Below are 20148 nucleotides of genomic sequence, written 5' to 3' on the forward strand. Positions count from 1 at the left end.
TTGTGATTAAACAGGTGTTGCCTAGATAGAGGACAAATATGTATCTGTATATTTGCAAAGCATCAAATAATGAAGGATAGCTTAATGAACGTTATCATCTTTAGTGGCTGAGTGAACTCAAGGAGGAAAATAATAGAATAAAAGGTCATTGCTTTCACGATGCTCGGCCGCCATGAATACAGTGTTTGTGGTCATAAGATACATTCCGTGGTTCTTTCTTCATCCAAAACATTGTACCTTTTGGAATTATGCCATTTATTATTAATTAAAGTACATGTTTGGGGTGGAGATGGCAGTGGCTAAGTCTTTTTCACTGAAACACAAGAAGTGGGCATTTCAATCCTGTGTCTTTTTCTTGATTTCCATTTGCTACAAGCTATTATGTTGTAAACTCCTATTTCAGTAGTTCCTCTTCACCTTCATTACTTGTTATGCTTTCAAAGAGCACAGTGGCCTTTTTCTAGTTCGGAAATGGGTAGTATAGCTGAGCGCTCGAAGGTTTGTAAATACTGATAAGCTGTTTTGTGATAAAGAACCAAAGTTGGGAAAAGCAACAACAGTGACAACAGTTATTCAGTGTGTGTTTGTACTTTGAGGGGGAAAGAGAGGGAATGCTGTTTTTTCTTTTTTTTCAATCTTTTTCTCCCTTCCTTTTCCCATTTTAGACAAAGCCCGTTGCATTTGCAGTCCGGACAAATGTCAGCTATAGTGCAGCCCATGAAGACGACGTCCCAGTGCCAGGCATGGCCATCTCATTCGAAGCAAAAGATTTTCTGCATGTTAAGGAAGTAAGGAGAATAATTGGAATTTCTATCCACATGATTTTTTTACCTTGAAGCATCATTTCTTACTTCTCATTGCTGTGAAATAGCATGGCGTGTAGCTGCGGTTGGATAACATACACGTGAAATCAGTGCCTCTCAAGCTTTTCTAATATAAATATAACCTTTTTAAAGAAGAAAAAAGTCACAGGCCTCTTGGAATAACCTCAAGGCTCCCCTGGGCTCTGTGACCCAGAAATTGAGAACCACTGGGGTAGATGATCCTTTTTTTATACTTAACCTGTACTTTTTGTGTTAAGGTTTAACCTTGACCGTGTGACATTTTTCCCTCGTGTTCCAAGTTTAACCATCTGGGGAGGGTTTAATAATAGTATCTAGAATTCATGATCTCTCCTGTCTGCTAGCAGGGTCTAAACTCAGGCCACTTTTGCCCATTCTCCTTCTTTGGTGGTAAATTTCTGCAGGGGAAGGGGGAACGGATGCAGTCACAGCCAACAAGGCAAGAACCAGATATCGGGAACATCCCTTTTCCACCATACCAAAAGCCTCCACTTTTTGTTAACAGTGACTCAATCTGTAAACTGGAAAAATTCACTCTTAATTAAGGTTTATTTTGAGTCAACATTTATCAAGTGCCTGTTTTGCAGAACACTGTATGAAATGGCCAGAAATTCCCCTTACGTGTTCTAGGTGCGAGAGTCTGAGGTTTTCTTGAGCCTGCAGGAATTTACAATTGGAGCACTTCTAGCTGGGGGACGGCCTCTCCTAGGGAGCATTTGTAAAAAAATGTTTTATGGTTCTAAGGATTTTTTTTTAATTTTATTGAGGTATAGTTGATTTGCAATGTTGTGTTAATTTCTTCCATACAGCAAAGTGATTCCGTTATACACATATATATATTCTTTGTAATATTCTTGGAGAGGGAGTAGGGGAGGGAAGGAATGGGAGTTGGGGATTAGCAGAGGCAAACTATCATATATAGGATGGAGCGTATGCCGGTTTAACTGCTCAGGCACTAAAGGCTGTGAGCAAGCGGTGATAACTGCCAATGAAAAGAGACGAGAGAATGTAGAGCCTGCCATTTCTTTAACTTTTCAAAAGAGCTGTTATTTCTGTTTGGCCAGGAAGGGAAGACAGAAAATAATTTCTGAAGTATGGCATGCCTAGAATCTCACTTTACAGCAGGAAGTTAGATGAATCTAGGCTCTCATCCCCAAGGGCTGATGCTTAGAGAAGAAGGAAAAGAAAAACAGAGTGGCTACCCTTCTTTGAAATGTTCGAGAACAGGCTTGAAAACTACTTTTCAGCCGAGGGACATCAAACCGTATCCTAAAGATTTAGGACAGACAGTCCAGGCACAAGAGAGAAATGGCCGACATCCACGTAAGTGGAGAAGTCATTTGTGAACGCCAGACTGTGGTCATTACACACCTGTTTGCACAAAGGTAAATTTTGCTCTGACATCAGATATTTTATGTCGATGTCAGTATTTCTCACTCACTCTTAATACTTCTAATTAATCTGATTATATAAGAGGAGGACCTCTGTAACACTCCCTAGTTCCTGCTAGTCTCTTGTCAGGAAGACCCGTTCATCTTTGAACAAGAAGAGTTTATCCTACTCATGGTGCCAGCAGCTGCAGTGGAATTCAGGAAGGTCTCGAGGCCAGGAGAGTGAGGGCAGAGTCAGGCGGGAGAGGGATTGTTGAGCTCCCGGAAAATACTTTGCTCTTAGCACACACTCAACACGGGAACAGGGTTTCCTGACTTGCGATATTTGAGTTCGCTGTCACTGCCACCATACTTATCTCCAGTGAAAATGGTCAATGGGGAAGAAAAAGCATGTGAAGATTTGTTTAACTTCTGCGCACTGATTTTGACAATTCTGATTTTCCGTTCAGAAATTTAACAATGACTGGTGGATAGGGCGATTGGTTAAAGAAGGCTGTGAAATCGGATTCGTTCCAAGCCCAGTCAAGCTCGAGAATACGAGGCTGCAGCATGAACAGAGGGCCAAGCAAGGGAGGTTCTACTCCAGGTAGGAGCAAAGCACCAAGTGCTCGCGTCAGAGTCCAGACTGTACTGTCATGCGTGTACTGTCAGTTGCCGGATTCTACAGTCTTTGTTATGCGTTCAAAAGCAGACTGGTGAGAGCATCACAAATCCTGCATTTAAAACACTTCATCCAGCCTCTCATTTTCATCCCCTTCTGGAGAGAGTCAAATTAAGTATGACCATGAATGAAAAGAGCTAAGGTCATAGAGTATTAAATTCAGGCTTCAGTGCAGAGGAAATTCTGAAGTTTAATCTTTTGCTGAACATACCCTGGCATGGAGCAATCCCGGTGACTAATCCCAGTGTCCGCAGCCGCCTGGCATGGCCGGAAGACGTTTCAGAAATGACCGTCTCAGATTTCAGCAAAGAGCAGCTCTCGTGGTCTTTTAATTTCATTTTCACTTAAGAAACTCAATTTTCAGTTCTGCCCCACTGCTCAACACTTAAAGGGAAACTCAGTAAATTGTCACTGGAGGTAGCAATTAGATGAGTTATGTAATAGGCTGGGCCAATTGATTTTTTCCCTAGAATTCTTGAGATTGTTTGCCCCTCGCTAGAATCATTAGAAGGGCTCCTCACATATGGAGTGAATATTAAATTGAGCCCCCCGCAGACAAGTCCAAGAACATGGTTTGCTTTTCCCTGTGAAAGGGTGTGTTACTGGCAAGTCTTTTCTTTAATGTGAATAGCTAGGCTTCTGTTTTCTGAAGCTTACATCTTATTTTTTCCCATAGTGATGCAAAATCCTTTGTCAATGACCATATATCAGTGTTAGCAAGAATTTTTCCAAGTGCCCACAAACAAGTCAAATAGAAGATGCGGGCTTCCCTGGTGGCGCAGTGGTTGAGAGTCCGCCTGCCAATGCAGGGGACACGGGCTCGTGCCCCGGTCCGGGAAGATCCCACATGCCGCGGAGCGGCGGGGCCCGTGAGCCATGGCCGCTGAGCCTGTGCGTCCGGAGCCTGTGCTCCACAACAGGAGAGGCCACAGCAGTGAGAGGCCCGCGTACCGCAAAAAAAAAAAAAAAAAGATGCTTTGTGGTTTGGAACATCCATCTTCATTCACTAGTATTTTATAATTCTCAGGCTCTTTTAGTTCAGGTGGATTCTTCCCTTTTTCAAGACCTCTAGCCCATATTTGACTTTTATTAATCCCTGGGTTACTGGGGACCCTCAGACTGTGAATGCATTTGGTCATATAAAAGTAGATTCGTGTAGATATACAAAGCCGGGCATCTTTCTTGTAGGACGTTGAAGATCTGATGCCATTTTTTTGATTTCTAGTCTTGTATTGGCTTTATTGTATCTTTTTCTATTCTCTGTATTGAGAATGGTTTCTTAATGCTAGTTAATACAATCTTTCTCTGCTTCTTCATATACAAACTGAGAAAGGAAAACTACTTCTCAAGGAGTAGGATGGGAGACATTTTGCCAAATTGTTAAGAAGGTAGGGTTTCCTTTGCCTCCCAGCTGGGGATCCCTGGTCTAGCCATTAGCGATCAGCTCAGCTTTATAAGAACCTACAGGAATGGTAGGTATTTGGGCCTCGTCTTCGCAGATGAGGAAACAGGCTGAGAGAATTTAGGGAACTTGACCAAGGTTGCACAGCAAGTAAGGTAGAATCAGGAGGTAACCAAAATCCATCTGTCTGTAGCTTGACTTCAGAGGCCTATGTGCTGTGAAATCGTGCAACCAGGGCCTGTCCAGGCAAGCACAGAACGAATCGTTATTATTATTGCCGTCTGTTCTTATCTACTGTATTAGCTGTGTTATTTTGCTATTGCATTTTTTCCTTAAAGAACTATAAATTATCTGTATTTGAGTAGTGTAACACCTCATACCTGTTCTAAGGAACTCGTTTACGTTTCCTGTAACCATATTCATTTTCCTTTGATTTTTCTGGATTTTATTTTGTCCTGTCTCTTTACCTAAGCTTTTGCCCAAGTAGGTGAAAATACTTCTTCTTGTTTTCAGAGGTTCTTACATCTGTCTCCAAACATTTTAAATACACTTATGTTTTGAGGGCATAACTTTCAGGCAGTATTATAAAACTCAGAATTCAGCAGTATTATAAAACTCAGATGTGTAAATTATAAAAAAAATCAGCAGAAATCAAAGGCAGTAGAATTGGAGAACAGCTCAAGAACGTAGCATTTTTATAGAATTAAACATGAAGGGCAAATTTGCATTCTGAACATTTTAACTCTTTGCAGTGTTTGTCACAATTTTACACAATTCAAATAATACTTTGACTGTTACGGAAATTCGAAGCGAATGTAAAACAAACCCAAGTTTGAACTGGAATTAGACTTAGCAGTTTAAAAAAAGAAAAAAAAAAACTTGTGGAAGAAAACGCGTTGGGCTTGGTAATGGGCATTCTTGTATAACTGCCAGAAATGGCTTCTCTAAATACCACTTTTTATTACTTTTACATATCATCTGGTATCCTTATTAAACGTGCTGGGATATCTTTTAAGAACCTGAAAAAGATACAGAGGCCTCCTGGTCTTGCTTAAAGCTTTCGATGTTTGTCTTTTTTACACATTAAAATGCCAGAATGGTAGCAATAAAATTCAGCCTGTCACTGGTATTTTAGTGGAACTTATATTTTCATACTAATATTCATGAAATAGTAAATCCATGTAAATATTTACAGAATATTAATTATCACCCTTGGATGCATAGACACTGTAGCGGATTCTTTCCACTAGACCCTGGCTTGGCTATGACAATAAACATTTGGCCATGAGACTGTCTTGCTGAAATTCCATGTCACTCTTTTAAAATGTTCCTTTCTATCCATCTCTGTGAAGGGGCCGTGTGGTGTATTATTTAGCATGCTGGCCACTGGTAAAAACATAAATGCCACCGTTCTAATATTAACCCCAAAGTTTCTAAGACACTAAGGCGTGTCTTGGATTCATGATAGAATTTGGTAGTTCTGAAGTATACACTGTTCAGATGGTTCCTAAATGAACCAAGCTGAATCCTCCACGTTTAGCCATGCTTGAGGAATGTTCCAGATACACTCTGAGGGTTAAATCATAGAACACTTTCTCGTGTTCCCCCGTGTGTCTTTTAAAGGTTGGCAGGTTTTAGCATAGCTGTGTTGTTGGGGATTTTTTTAATAGGTTGCTTGTAAAAACTTGAATACGTTCCATCTTGGTACACTAAAAAAGAAGCCAGCTAAGACAAAGGAGCAGAAACCCAACAAGAATTAAACAAGACGTTTGGCTGTTAGCCTGCAGGTTTGCACACTGCTTCCAAGTCTTGAAAATAAGAAGCAGAGGAAATCTTTGCTCTTATCTGTCTGGGATCCTGGCAGAGAATTTGAGGACTGCAGCAAGTACCCAAGTTTTCTTCCATTCTCTCAGGGCCTTTTCAAATTAATCCCTGAATTTGCAACAGAGACCTTGACACGGCTATGTCGAGCACTCTAGGAGTCTCCACTGGGAAATTACTCTTTGCCTCCTTGGAGGCAAGACAGATTTAAAGTTCAATAAAAACATAATGAGTAAATCATGTTTATTGAGCATTACAGATGTTTTAATCTCCGAAATAAGTGTCAGTTGTAATATAAATTTTTGCTTTACTCCAGTAAATCAGGAGGAAATTCATCATCCAGTTTGGGTGACATAGTACCTAGTTCCAGAAAATCTACACCTCCGTCATCTGGTAAGTAGGTAGTAAGTGCTGAACGATACATACTGCATTTCATGCTTTCCTCCGTCTTTACCTAGTTGTGTGAGTTTCCATAGACTGAATCACTAGGTTAACCCTTGAGGTGTTCAGAGGGATCAGAAATGAGTGTGGCCACCTGGAGTTAGGGACCATTGGGGCAACTTTCTTTCTGGCTTTGAAAGAAAAGAAACGGTGTCAGTGTGTTCACTGCTTAGATGATCAAAGTGGTGAGCGGATTTGACTTTCTAGCCCTGACCACCACCATGGTCCCCGGCAGTGTCATGGGCAGTAAATGGATGAAAGTCCACTACAGCCACGCTGGTAGGAAGAGTGAGTACTGTTTTCTTTCCAAAGTGCTGAAGAAGGACACCAACATACATGTGAATTTCAGATAAACAATGAATCATACTTTTAGTAGAAGTCAATATTGTACCAGACATACTTGAAAAATTTTTCATCGTCTAGCTGAAATTCATTAACTGAATTTGTATTTGCTCAATCTGGCAACTCTGCCATTCCGTGTTGAACTTGGAGTTCTATGTACACAGGAGACGAATTGGTCAAATTGGATGAAAACCCATGATCAGAGTCTTCGTTCGCTAAGAGGTGCAATTGAGAGCCAGAGTAACGTGATAAGGGGTGGCCAGTGGAGCTTTTGTGGATTTCTAGGAAGCTGGAAGTGGGACGAGGTCAAAGACAGAGAAGCACGCATCCGTGGAGAAGTCTAGGAACAACGTAGTTGCACTCTGACTGCCTCAAGAGCAGGACCCCCCTCGTTGCTGACGATCATGCCTTGTTCCTGGATGCGGGCAGCTTTCAGAGACGATGCCGGGCTTCTTAGGAAAAACTAGAGGACTTGTTGAGCGAGCAAAATCTGAGCACAATGAGAAGTAATTTTAGAAGGTGTACTGATTTCCAAAACCAGGTACTGACAACTCGCAATAATTCTAAGTTGCCCCAAACTAAGTCAAATGATATGTTTGAAAGGAAGCATCGAAATCCTTTAGGTACGGTGTGAGGTTGGTGTCTTCTCTTGATGGTGGCTGAGTAGATGTTCCCTGAGTGCCCAGGCGAAAGGGGGCTTATCTGTGCCCTTTCTCCAATGGGTGGAGTTGCAGGGATTATGATACAAACCTTATACTCTTCCTCTGTGTCTTCAAAACTGTCCCGGAGAGTCCTGAGGACGGTCATGAGGCTCCAGAAATGGGAAAACGCCAGTTCACATTGTGATAAAGTGGCAGCTCTGGCCCCAGACTGTCAACCCCACTTCCGTCAACCGGGAGGGGTTTTCCATTCCCTGTAACCGAAATGTAGCCTTCTCACCGTTTCGGCCACATCACGAGACCTGGCACGTGCTTCCTGAAGAATAAGTCAGTGTGTCTGGAAAATAACATTTCATTTTTGTAGCCAGATGTTAGGCATTCCTAAGCATCAAGTTCAATTAAGAGTTTCATATAATACAGATGATTTTTTTATTCAATGTCCTGAGATCAACCATAGTGGAAAAGAATATAAAAGAGAATATATATATATGTTATATATATATATATATATATGTATAATGGAATCACTTTGCTGTACAGCAGAAATTAACGCAACATAGTAAGCCAACTATACTTCAGTTTAAAAAAAGACAAGTTAACTACGAAGTATGTTCTTTAAAACACGGATAATTTTTGTTTTCGGAAAACAATCTCTCCATCATCTTGGCCTTACAATGTGGAAGTGTTGACATGGTAAAAAAAATTAAAACCACAGTGTAAAGATAAAAAAGAGATTGCAAACTTCACTCCCTGAGTTTTATACAGAGACAGGACTTTGGAATCACTTTTCTGAATCCCAAGAGTAGAAAACACTGTGACTAAGTGAACGGGAAATTTTAACCAACTGCAAAATGTATAATGGGTCCATCAGGCTCCTGCTATAACTTTCGTATCAATACTACAACTTACTTAACTGAAGACATCAGAAAATTCTACAGAGAGAGTCTTCCACCCCGCCTGCAGGGAACCCTGCCTAATCTATCAAATGTGGATAGGTCCCCTATCATCATCGTCATCTTTGTTTCCCGAGGCCCTACCTACAATTCACCTCACTCATTGCGAGACTAAAGAACAGAAGCCTTTGCCCAGAGGAAATATAACTGGAGGTTCTCCAGGATGTGGAAAAGGAAAAATTTCCACCTCACCCCTGGGGAATGAGGTAGTAGTTGGTTGCACAGCGCGTACCCCATACCTACACATGTGTGTCTGCACCCTCTGCCCCAGCGTGCCACTCAACTCGACCCAACTGTCTAAGATTACATCTAAATTTAGAGTTCAAGAAATGTTCCCAAGGGTCTCTGCCCAAATAAATAAATAATTTTTAAACTAAAGCGTGCTAGTGAAGAAAAGAAGCTATTTTTTAAAGGAAGCGGTTTTTCCCAAGTAAATACTAAGGTTTGCCAAGGTATGCCAATGCAAGTATGAAATTAGAAAGGGGAACATCTCACCTCTCTCAGTACAAGGAGAACCATCTGAACCTAATAAAGTATATACAGAACTATGAAGAGAGTTGAAGGCGCCCCTTAACGCACAGTACATTTCTTTAACGTGTCCTGAAGGTAGCCAAGTGTTTTAGGATTCTGCGTCTGAGGACAAACCCAGATGCTTTTAGATTTCAGTTAGCCAAAATCAGGACTAGTAGATGGCAAAGTCCTCAATCTAGGATTTTGAGCCCTTGTGTCCAAATACAGGTAAATTTCAAACCTGACTCAGGCTATGTGAGGGGGCAGCCGAATATCTGGGCAATGGTACAGCTCACCTTTTTACACGTTTCCACTCTTCCTTTAAATCAAAAACCCAATGGACAGATCATAAAATTCAGTTCACGAACTTTGCCATCCCAGGGTCCTGTCAACAGTGACAGGCCATTAGGTATCCTCAGTTTCAGAGAGGCTCTCAAGGGGACTGTCCCTTGAATGTGGCCTTTATCAGCCCCGTAAAAGACTAGAAAGGTAGGAGCATATGGGAATTGAGCACCAGAAGGGAAGCTTATTTGGTTTGACTTAAGGCATACTATAGGGATAATGAAAAACTGAGCCAGATCCTCTCCGTCTCACCCAGGAAGACGTGAATAACATGCTCCCTAAATTGAGATGCAGGGAAAAGCATCATCGGGTGGTATGCAAGTCAGCATCAGTTCAAACCACTAGGCACATTTCATAACGTTTCCATTCTACAACACGTGCGGAACCTCTTAGCTTATGCAAAGGCATAGATGGGGCAAAGAGAAAGGCATACCTACTAGGTATGCCTGACTATATACCTGAAATTAACTCATTGTGTTATGACTGTCACTGGAGAAAGAGCATTCTTACCTCATCTTCATGCAAGCAAGAGCTGACATTTGCAACACTGTGCTAACGATGTCAGGTGTTCGCTCCATCCTAGAGATTCGACCTAATGAAATGCAGAGGAACAATTCAACAGGAGAGCCTAATTTTCGAAAGGCTGAGTGAATCATCTAATATCTGTAATAACTTCAACACTGAAAAATAACGTGATGCCTGTCAGATGATCTCCAGTCATTTGGAAAGGTTCCAGGCGGCTGTCAGGAGCACCAGGGCAGCTTATGTTTCACAGGGAATGGAAGCTAAGGTTTTGCAACACTGAGCCGTCCGTCCTTTCGCAATAGTAATTTTGGTCCTTACGTCTGAATGTACTGTGGTTTTTGTTAAGAGAGCTACATGTGTGATATGATGCTGTCCCGGGGCGAGTCGATTTCTTCCTCTCTTCTTCTACGTGACCTCACCTAAAGGACACAATAACTTCCTAGTGAGCTCAGCTCTGTAATATCTTCCTGAATCCTGACGCTGAGGACACGAGCCCACCTGGGAAGCTTAGGCAATTGGATGAGGGTACCGGGATTGTGGCGGGACCTCGGCCGGAGAGTCGTACAGCATCACAGAGGCAGAAGAGCTAGATTCCAAGTTTTCACCAAAAACAAGTCCCTTCAACTCTGAGAATTTCTTTTCGATCTTGAAAAGCAAGAGAGTTGCAGTTGATTTTCTCAAATGCCTTCCAGCTCTGATTCCACCGAGGATCGAATTCGCGCGTGATCGCGCGTGGATGCACCGTATAAACGTCACAGTGAGATGCTGGATCTTTTTTCACTGGAGACTTAATTCTCCAGGGCTCTGTTTTCAGGACCCGAGAGTTATAAAGTTGAAAACATGTGGAACCACAGATCGAAACCCCTCATTCTCCAGATGAGGAGGTCGGTGGCATATTCTCTCGGGTCTGCCTGCCCTTCTGCATCTGCCTCTCATGTAAATCCAGTGAGTTTATATCAAATCATCGGGAGGCGCCGATCATTGTATGAGATTCATTTCATTTGGACATCATTGGATCCAGGGGTTTCCAATTAGTCTTCAATCAGGCCTGCCTCGGGGGTGCTCACATCATCGTGAAATCATTTTAATCTGGTCCATCCTGGTCCCTCCAGAATCATTTGCCTTGTGTATAACTTCTTTGTGTTGCTGGGTTTAGGATTTTCTATTCTCTCTTTCCCTCAAGTGCCTGTTGTGATTTCGGTGAACCTTTTCACACTGCCCTTATTTTCACACAAAACCAAGCGCAATAAGATATCAGAGGCACAATGTGATAAAGGTTTCCCATGTAGTTGCTGGTTATCTGAAAGCTGCTTTAAGCTCTGGGAAGAAGTGAAGGTGTTCTGTCCTGTTACTCATAGACAGTTGATTTGGAAAATATCATAGTATATTTGAAACAAAACTACAAATTAAAAACTTGTTTCTCTGAAAAATCTTACTCGAGAGATGTAGCGTGAAACTGATGTGTCCAAGCACACAGATATTATGAGAGCATCTTTCTGTTTGATTTGATTACATTCTTCATGTGCTTTACCTTGAAATTGTACTTTGTTTACTGTGCTGAGCACTCATGATAGATCTTTGACTGTGGTTAGTTTTGTTTGCTTTTCGTTTTATTTTTTTGATAACCGATTTTTCCTCTCCTGTCTACCTGATGATTTTTGAATTGTTTGTCTGTATATAGCTATAGACATAGATGCTACTGGCTTAGATGCAGAAGACAATGATATTCCAGCAAACCACCGCTCCCCTAAACCCAGTGCAAACAGTGTAACGTCACCCCACTCCAAAGAGAAAAGAATGCCCTTCTTTAAGAAGGTAACATGAACTTCCAAGCTTGCGTCTGTCCACGTGCCCAACTGCACTACGTCACATTTCTAGTCCTGTGGACTGTCTGCGTCCTTGATAAAGCCAATAACATGCATGCTTTGTTATTCTTTGTTTCTTTTCCATGCTGCTGTAGCTAAGCAGAAGCAGAAATCGGTAAGTTCACATTGACATAAGCTGTGTTTATCCTGCCCCTGGCATCATTAGCATTCAATCCCACAGTTTTATTCGATACAATCAGTTCTGTCCTATGAAAAGAACCTATCAAGCCGCTAACTGAGCCCATGCATTTCCAACCAACTAAATTCGGTGAGTGACCTGTGAAATCACCATTGCAGTACTTAGCCTTTTTGATGGAATAATATCTACCCCCCCAAGGGCATTCGTTCCAACATTCAAGGAACGTCAAACGCTGACAACTCCATGGAATGCACCTCTCCTGTGCATGCTTCTGTCTCTTTCTCTCTCTTCTGCAGAAATTTAACTGATAATCAAGCCTATTAAAACCATCATTATATTCTGGTTTAGGATATCCAGATACATAGCTTGTACTAAAACATTTTTTTCAATTCTTCAATTTTTAATTTAGTCAGCATTTAAACTTCTGATCCACTAGGAGCAAAATCTGCCGATGAACAAGACCGGTGGGAAACTGCAGGCTTGTTTTGGCGGTTTACTCTGAGTTTCTCCTGTTGTCATGTGTAAACCCTCTCCCAGTGTTACTCAGACCTCAGCATCCCCCCGTCGGATGGCGGCACGGTGGCTGTGCGTGCGTAGAGCCTGTGCCGCTGGCCGACCAAGATGCTACCCAGTGATGTTTTTCGTCCCCTGACTGGAAACTAGGCTATTTCTGCGCCCCACTGATTCCAAAGTCTGTTTCCTCCAGCACATTTTGTAGCTCCAAAGCGTTATTTTCTAAGGATACCTCCCCTACCATCCCCTTCTTTCCTTCCCTTCTTTTACACGCCACTGCCCACCGCCTGCTGTGCTGTGCTGTCTTTTAGAGTTATTCTTTGTGACGTCAGCAAGTCCGGCACAACCTCTCATGACACTCAGGGGTGGAGTAGAATCTACTCCCCCTTCGACTGTCCATGCCCTGAGCTCTTCTCTGTGCACGAGGATTCTGCCCTGTGGAGGAACTCTGAGTCATCAGTGAGGTGTCCGATGCTGAACTGTGTTTCGTTTTATTTTTTAAGTAAATTATGGTTGCTTTCATCATGGAAGACCTAGCCACTCCAGGCACAGACTAAAACACCTGGATTTTTGTGTGAACACCGAAAGCCCTAGCTGGATGTCCATCCACGACAGTGGGTCCATGTCTCTGGTCCTGTCTTCTTGTCACGGCTAAAACGTGCAGCCAGGTGACTCAGTGTTCAGAGCAGCAGAAACCTAGAAACGCAGCCTTGCTCAGCTGCTCTGGGCTTTACAGAACAGCGACAGGAACGAAAACCACGTTCGCTGATAGGTTTTTGAAGTTTGCTGACTCTTAAATTCCAGAACTTGAAAAATGTTTATCGTAGTTCTTCCACTAAATAATTGGAACACATTACACTTAGCAGGAAAGGATAGATGAAAAGGATGGTGTCATGGTCCGTAGAGCACAGAGTACCAATATTCCATCAAATAAGGTCATTTCTGCTACCCTACTGATAAAAAGGCTGACTTACCAGCACGGGCAACACTTTGCTAGTCGGCAGTCACAAATCAAAGGAACCCAAGACCCGTCCAATACTGGGCCACTGCATATTTAAAGACCTGAAATAAAATTTCTTGGGAGCTGTTCCTAAAGTGCGTGCAACTTATAACAGTGGAAAAGGTATTCTTAGACGGCATAGTTATAAGGACTTGGTTTCTAAACACTTTCAACATGATCTCAGGTGGTATAAATGCAATAATTTCATGAATGAATTTGATGAATGAATTTAATGTAATCATTTCACGAATATGCTTATGATGCCTTCGGCACCGGTATTCATTCTTCTTATGTTACTGATGACGTGGTCAGCTTCAATGTAGAGTTCAGAAACCAAAAGAAACAACCTGAGATGCAATGATGAGATGATTTGCCACGTTTTAAGTTGCTTGTAGAGTGGTGCTTGCGTGGCATTTGTGCTGTCACTGTATTATGTTTGTCTTGGTTTTTTTTTTTTTTCTTCTGTTTAAAAATGTCTTCCACCTTGATTGTGTCTATTAAAATTCACTTTGAAAAAAAAAGAAAAAAAAAATTCACTTTGAACACTGAAGTTTTCAGCAGTAAAATCTGACAGCCCAGTCACAGTAATATTTTCTCGCCTTGGATTAGATTGTCTGTGACTCTTGGCAAAAGCTCAGATGGAACCTTTTGAATTTGAAATGCTTTTTCATCCCCTCCCCCTTCCCCCCAGTGAGTTAAATTCGATCAAAGTCAGAAAGTTCGTGAAGGGCCATTTTAAGCAACAGTGACATGTTCTGTCATGCGACAGCCTGGTACACTAATGACGTTCACATTTGCGATGTGATCAAATTCTCCAAATAGTTTGGAGAAGATTTTTCTTTGGGTCTGTGTGATTCTTAAAATATATATTTTTTCAGACACTCCTCAATGCAGGAAGATTCCTGTCACCATGATTTGTTTATCCCAGTGTCTCAGGCCATAGCTCTTTCTTCTACATTAAAAAAAAAAAAAAAAGTCATTTTTGGGGTCACTTTAACATTTTCTGCTATTAAAATAGGGGATTTTAAGATTATCAAACAAATGAGTTATCTAATTTTTGGAAAAAGCTTTATTTTCGTTATTTTATTGGAAGCAGGAGAGCTGAAAATTGTTGCAAGTTTTAGAAATTGCTACAAAATTAGGTCCTCCCCCTGCTCTTCTAAAAAAGAAATAAATTATTGTGGGAGGGCATGAATTAGTTATGTAACAGAAACACCTCCTAAACAGTTCTTAAGAAGCATGTGAGATGTGCAAGATGACAATGAACCTTTTGAGGCCACGGAGGCCTGCTTGGATATATTATCTCACACACAGAAACCACCTTCCCTCCAAGGCACGTAAACCTTACATTTCGAGTGTTTAAGTTCCAAGGGATAGAAACCAAAAATCTAAAAATGTGAGTCCCTCAGCTGTGTATAGTGATCGTGATTCCCTCTACCGGAACAAGCATGCAGGCTCATCTAAACTCTCACAGCAAAACAGAAACTGTCAAGTATTTGGTAATGTTTTGAAATGAGGTTTTATCCAGGTAAGACCAACATCTAAGACCCAAATTCTTGTCCTTGTAATTAACCACGTGAGGTCTGATCACGCGACTCTTGAGAAAACTCAAATGCCACCTGAAAAGCAATATTAACCTCTAGTCAAGCCTAAGAGCACCTCTCCTGCATGAGGCATGTTTCTGTCCTACCAACTAGCTTCTGTTCAAAAGCGGCCCCTCCTGCTTTAGGAACGTGAGGAGCATTTTTTAAGGAGAGCCAGAAAACTGTAGAGAGCTCAGTCACTTCGAAACGTGAAGGAAATAAACCCACCCGGTCTTGGATTGGGTTTATTTAGAAAAAGAGGCAAGTGAAAAAAAAAAAAAAAAAAAGGAAGTGTCTGGAAAGGTAGTGCCTCGTATAGCAGAGTTGAGACAGAACAGTTTATACATAAAAGATTTGAGTTCCTTCTGCCTTTTAACCATCTGAAGGCATCTCCTCTCTCTCTGCAGACAGAGCACACCCCTCCTTATGACGTGGTCCCTTCTATGCGACCTGTGGTCCTGGTGGGCCCCTCTCTGAAGGGGTACGAGGTAGGTAGCTGCCCTCGGGAGTACCCTGGACCTTGCATGCCGAACTGCTTTGCAACCCCACCTCCCTCTCCTGACTCTTGAACTTAGAAAAGAGCTGCGGCAGTAAAGCATGTTGTTCTCAAGCCACAGTGTACGTTGCTACCTGTCCTGTTCTATTTTGTTTTCTTGGCTGTCGCCTTGTGAGCTACAGTTGACTCAGTCTGGAGAGAGAGTATCAACTGGAGAGTGACTGAAACCCCTTGCGATGTCATTAATTGTCACTCCCAGAGTTAGTCTGGGGAACTTTGTCTTTTTGATTGTTACTGTATCAGAGCTCAGCGACGGAAAACAGGGGCGACCTCACATGCTACTTTTTCCCAATGGAAAGCCCAGGTTTTCAGACATTCTTAAGGGTAGTAAAATTGTTTTGTCATAATTAGTAATATTTTATTGTCTCCTATTGCTTACTCAATTGCAGGTCACAGATATGATGCAAAAGGCATTGTTCGATTTTTTAAAACACAGATTCGAAGGGCGGTGAGTATTTCAGAATTCTGGGTTTTGTGGATTTTTGTTGTGAAGATGATGAAACCTGGGTGGGACAGGCATGTGATCCCAAGAAGAAACTCACTTCTGAAGTCTCTGTGGTGACAGGAAGAAAGTTCCGTTCAGTTCGATCGGCTTCAGTCAATATTTGTCGTATTTGCTTGGCACCTCCTCAGCTCTCTGTTCTTACACCTGCATCCGTAAGCTGAACTTGGCCAAACCCCTGCTGATGAATCTCACCCTAAATTCATGATCAGCTGGCCCTCAACGCTGCCCAGAAATCATACCCTGTATGCCTCTTCCATGCACTTCTCTACTCTTCTAAAAGGCTTTCATACCACTTCCTCTCTCATCAAACCCTTCTCCTCTCGAGCTCTCCCGGGAATTTGCTTCCTATTTCATTGAGAAAACAGAGGCAAACAGAGGAGGCGGTCCAAGCGATCCCACCACACACCTATCCCCCCTTGTGTATTTGCCTGAATGCTCCGCCTTTTCTCCTGTTACTGTGAGCAATGACCCCTACCTGGGTGCTAGGTCCCAGTTCCCCATCCCCACACCAACACAGCTATCACAGCCCTTCCCTCTCTCCTCGGCAGTATTTCTCCTTCTAATGGAAACACCATCAGCACATAAAAATGGAGTTGTTACCCCTTTGGCAAAATTTGACCTCATATGCCCCTCTAGCTGTCCCGTTTTCCTTCTTTTCTTTATAGCAACTCTCCTTGAACAAGTTGTGTGTACTTGCTCTCTCCTGAGTCTTTGGAACCTACTCCAGTTACCTCCCCATCACTTACCCCAAACTAGTCACGTCAGATCACCAGTGACCTTCACGTTGATAAATCCAGGAGGGGATCCTCAGCCCTCCTCCTAATCAACATGGCGGACTGCTCCATCCTCTTTTAAATACTTCATCTGCTTGGTTTCTAGAGCCACGCTTTTCTGGGTTTCTTCTATCTGACTAGCAGCTCCGTCGTCTCCTTGGCTGGCTCTTCCTCATCAGCTTGACATCTTGGAGAGCCCAGGGCTGTCCTCTGTCTTCTCTCCTCTATCCACACTCCCTCCTTTGGTGATTCCATTCGATGTCGGACTTTTAAACAGCATTTCTTTGCTGGTCTCCTCTGAATCCCAGACCCATACGTCCTACTGTCTGTGCAACATCATCACTGAGGTGTCTCATGGACTTCTCAAGTTTGACCTCCCAACTCCCCCCATCCCTGACCTGCCCCTTTCCGTCTTCCACCTTTCCATCCATACCTCTTCGTCTCTCAGTCCAAGACCTTCCGCCCTGGAACATGGACTCGTCCTTGACTGTTCTTTTCCCCTTACGTTCCACATGCAAATGCTGTTGTCTGTCTCTTCAAAATATATCAAGAATCTCCCCACTTCTCACGCATCCTCTGCTATCCATTTGGTCTGAGACACCATCGTCTCCTCCCGAGATTAGTGCAGTAAACAGCCTCCTAACTTGTATCCTTGCTTCGAGCTTTGCTTCCTTCAAGTCTGCTCTCAATTCACGACCCTGTCACACTGTGAGCTGGATCTCGTCACTCCCTTGTTCGGATCCGTCAGGTGGCTTCTCTTCCCCTCAGTGAAAATCAAAGTCCTTCCGGTGGCCTGCACGGCCCTGTGTGGTCTGACCATCCACATCCCACCCGCTCCTTCTCTTTGACTGTATGTCGTACTCCACTTCCCTTTGCTCATGCTCTTCCTGCCTCTCACTTCCTTGCTGTCCTGTGAGTGTTCCAGACAGCAGATGCATGCCCGCCTCGGGGCCTTTGCACTTGCAGCCCCTGTGCTAGGAACTTTCCCTCAGATATTCTCCTTGGTGTATGTGCGCGCGCACACACACAAGCACACGTTCTCTCTTCCTTCCCTGACTTTTTCCCCGTAACTGTTTCATGAGTTTTATTTATTCATTTCCTTTGTTGTCATTCTCCCACAATTAGAATATAAGCTCCACGAGGGCAAGGGTTTTAGTCTGTTTTGTGAACGGTGGTCAGTTCTCAAGGCCTAGAACAGTCCTCAGCGTGAACAATGAATGGATGGGTGTTGAAAACACGTCTGCTGGAGGGATGCAGACATGTGGAAGCCATTCACCGTGTCTGCCTGTGAGGAGCTCATGTGTGAACCATAAACTGAGACCTTGAGCAGTAAAACATCAAGTGGATGAAAAGACACTGACTTAGGGATGTCAGCATCCAGGAAGGGTTTTTAAATGGTACCTAAGATTTTACCAGTGAGTTAGGAGGAGAAGGGCATGTCCAGTAGAGGGTCTAAAGTGTGTGCAGGCATGAAGGTGCATCCTGGACGCCACCTAGAGGTCTTCAGGTGAAGTCCCTAGGGTAGGGGGTGACCGGTAACAAAGCCGGGCCCATCTTTAGTGTGTCGTGTTAATCAGCTTGGACTTAATCCAGCCCTTTGCCTCTCCATCCCTTCAGCAGATACTTCTTGAGCATATTCTATGAGCCAAGCATCGTGAGACGCAAAATCAGACGACAGCCTTGGCTTCGTGGAGTTTACTTAGGGTCTATTGAAAGGAAGCCTTGAATCGAATAACCAGTGGGCACCATAGTAAAGGTTAAGCCAACTTCTGAAGCACCAAAGATAGGACTGGAGTCTAACATGGAAACTTCCAAATTTAAACTAAGAATAGCTTAGCAGGGACCTGGGAGCACAGAGAGCGAGGGTATGCTTCTGTATTTTTAATGAGACAAGTTGGGTGCCTCTCTTCTCCACATTCCCTTTCTTCTCCAACCTGACAGTTACAAGGACAGTAGATGGAATCTATAGGTTGCACTGTTCTTTTAGATTTCTCAGTTGAATACTCCCTTCCTTGACCACACAGGCTCCTACACGTGTTTCTGATTTATATTGACTTCTGGTCATGAGGTAGGAGATAGACAGGCCCTAGGCTGAGCAGCTGCAATTGGTTGCCCGCTGCCCTTTGACAGACCAAAGATGGGCACAAGCAAGATGACTGGCCAGAGACAACCCAGAAAACTGCCCCCATATAAGCGACCTCAGCCACCCCAGTTGCACACAGCTCACGGCCAGTTTGCCCGTGTGCTCTTCCACACGTACTTTGCTTCTAATAAACACTGTCTCTTTGCTGAATTCTTTCTTCAGAGAAGACAAGAACCAAAGTCCTTCTTCCAGCTGTTCCACAGTGGGAGTCAGGAGGGGAGGCGGGCAAAGAGGGCAACTTTTATAGCAGGATAAGTATTGTTAGTCATCAAGCAAAGGACGGACAGAGATAGAAAACAAAAAGTAGAATCTATGTTTCAAGAAAAAAATAGAATCTATGTTTCAATAAAAGACTTTAGAATCAAAGTCTGCCTACCCAAAGGCTCCTAATTGGATACTTTGGTTTTTCATAACTTTATGAAATATAATTTATTTCAGGCCAGGAAACACGGCTTGGTCCTTGGCTTGATCCAAGGCCATCAGGCTCTGGCCACGTATGAAAGGCATACCTCTAATCGGGCCCATGTAGAGCCTCCCCCTCTTTATTCTTGACTTTGTCATTTATCACCATTTGGAATTGTCTACACGAGCGTGCTGACCCAGAAAATTCTGCTAGAATAGGCACTTTGCTTTCCGTGCCTGAGTTAACCTACTGCCCTTTTCTAAATGCCGAAGATGGGGAAGTGAGGTGGGGTGTCCTGACTTACCACTTCTATTTCAACCTAAGTTTTGAACTTGGAAGATAGATTCCAGCCATAGGGTGTATCTTGGACCCATGTTCTGAAGTATCAGCCATCCAGATTGATTTCATTTAAGAAACAAACAAAGGCAATATCTCAATGTTGTATCCGTCTTCTGTTTCTGGCCAGAAGTAATTTCCATATGGCTTTATGGGTGGATCTGCCCTGGCTCATCTGATCTCATAAAACTGGGGTTCAACACTCTAGACCTGTGATCACCAAATAAAGACCCTCAAAGGAAGCAACAGGGTCCATAAGGGAGAATTTCAAAAAGCCGTGCAAAACTTTAACTCTTTTATTCAAGGCAAGACACGCAGAGTTACTGAATCATTCGGTGTCTGCTTTTGGTCACCAGACAGCAGCAGAGGGTGGAAATTCATCCCAGGTATCAGGTGTGTCTAATTCTAAATAGACCTGTAATTCTAGAAGGGAAAAGTGAATG

General features: G+C 42.9%; 1 protein-coding gene across 2 annotated transcripts in view; it reads left to right on the forward strand.

Annotated features, from left to right (window-relative positions):
- The window catches only part of CACNB2 (calcium voltage-gated channel auxiliary subunit beta 2), a 398219-nt gene that overhangs the window by 353440 nt on the left and 24631 nt on the right, over positions 1-20148 (forward strand). For both annotated transcript variants that reach the window (XM_060006318.1, XM_060006319.1), the window contains 6 exons: positions 666-788; positions 2683-2819; positions 6434-6510; positions 11571-11704; positions 15397-15477; positions 15935-15993. In XM_060006318.1, the coding sequence (XP_059862301.1) occupies positions 666-788; positions 2683-2819; positions 6434-6510; positions 11571-11704; positions 15397-15477; positions 15935-15993 (611 nt within the window). The remainder of the gene's footprint in view (positions 1-665; positions 789-2682; positions 2820-6433; positions 6511-11570; positions 11705-15396; positions 15478-15934; positions 15994-20148) is intronic.

The sequence above is a fragment of the Delphinus delphis genome, chromosome 2, assembly GCF_949987515.2.
Source record: "Delphinus delphis chromosome 2, mDelDel1.2, whole genome shotgun sequence".
Lineage (NCBI taxonomy): Eukaryota > Metazoa > Chordata > Mammalia > Artiodactyla > Delphinidae > Delphinus > Delphinus delphis.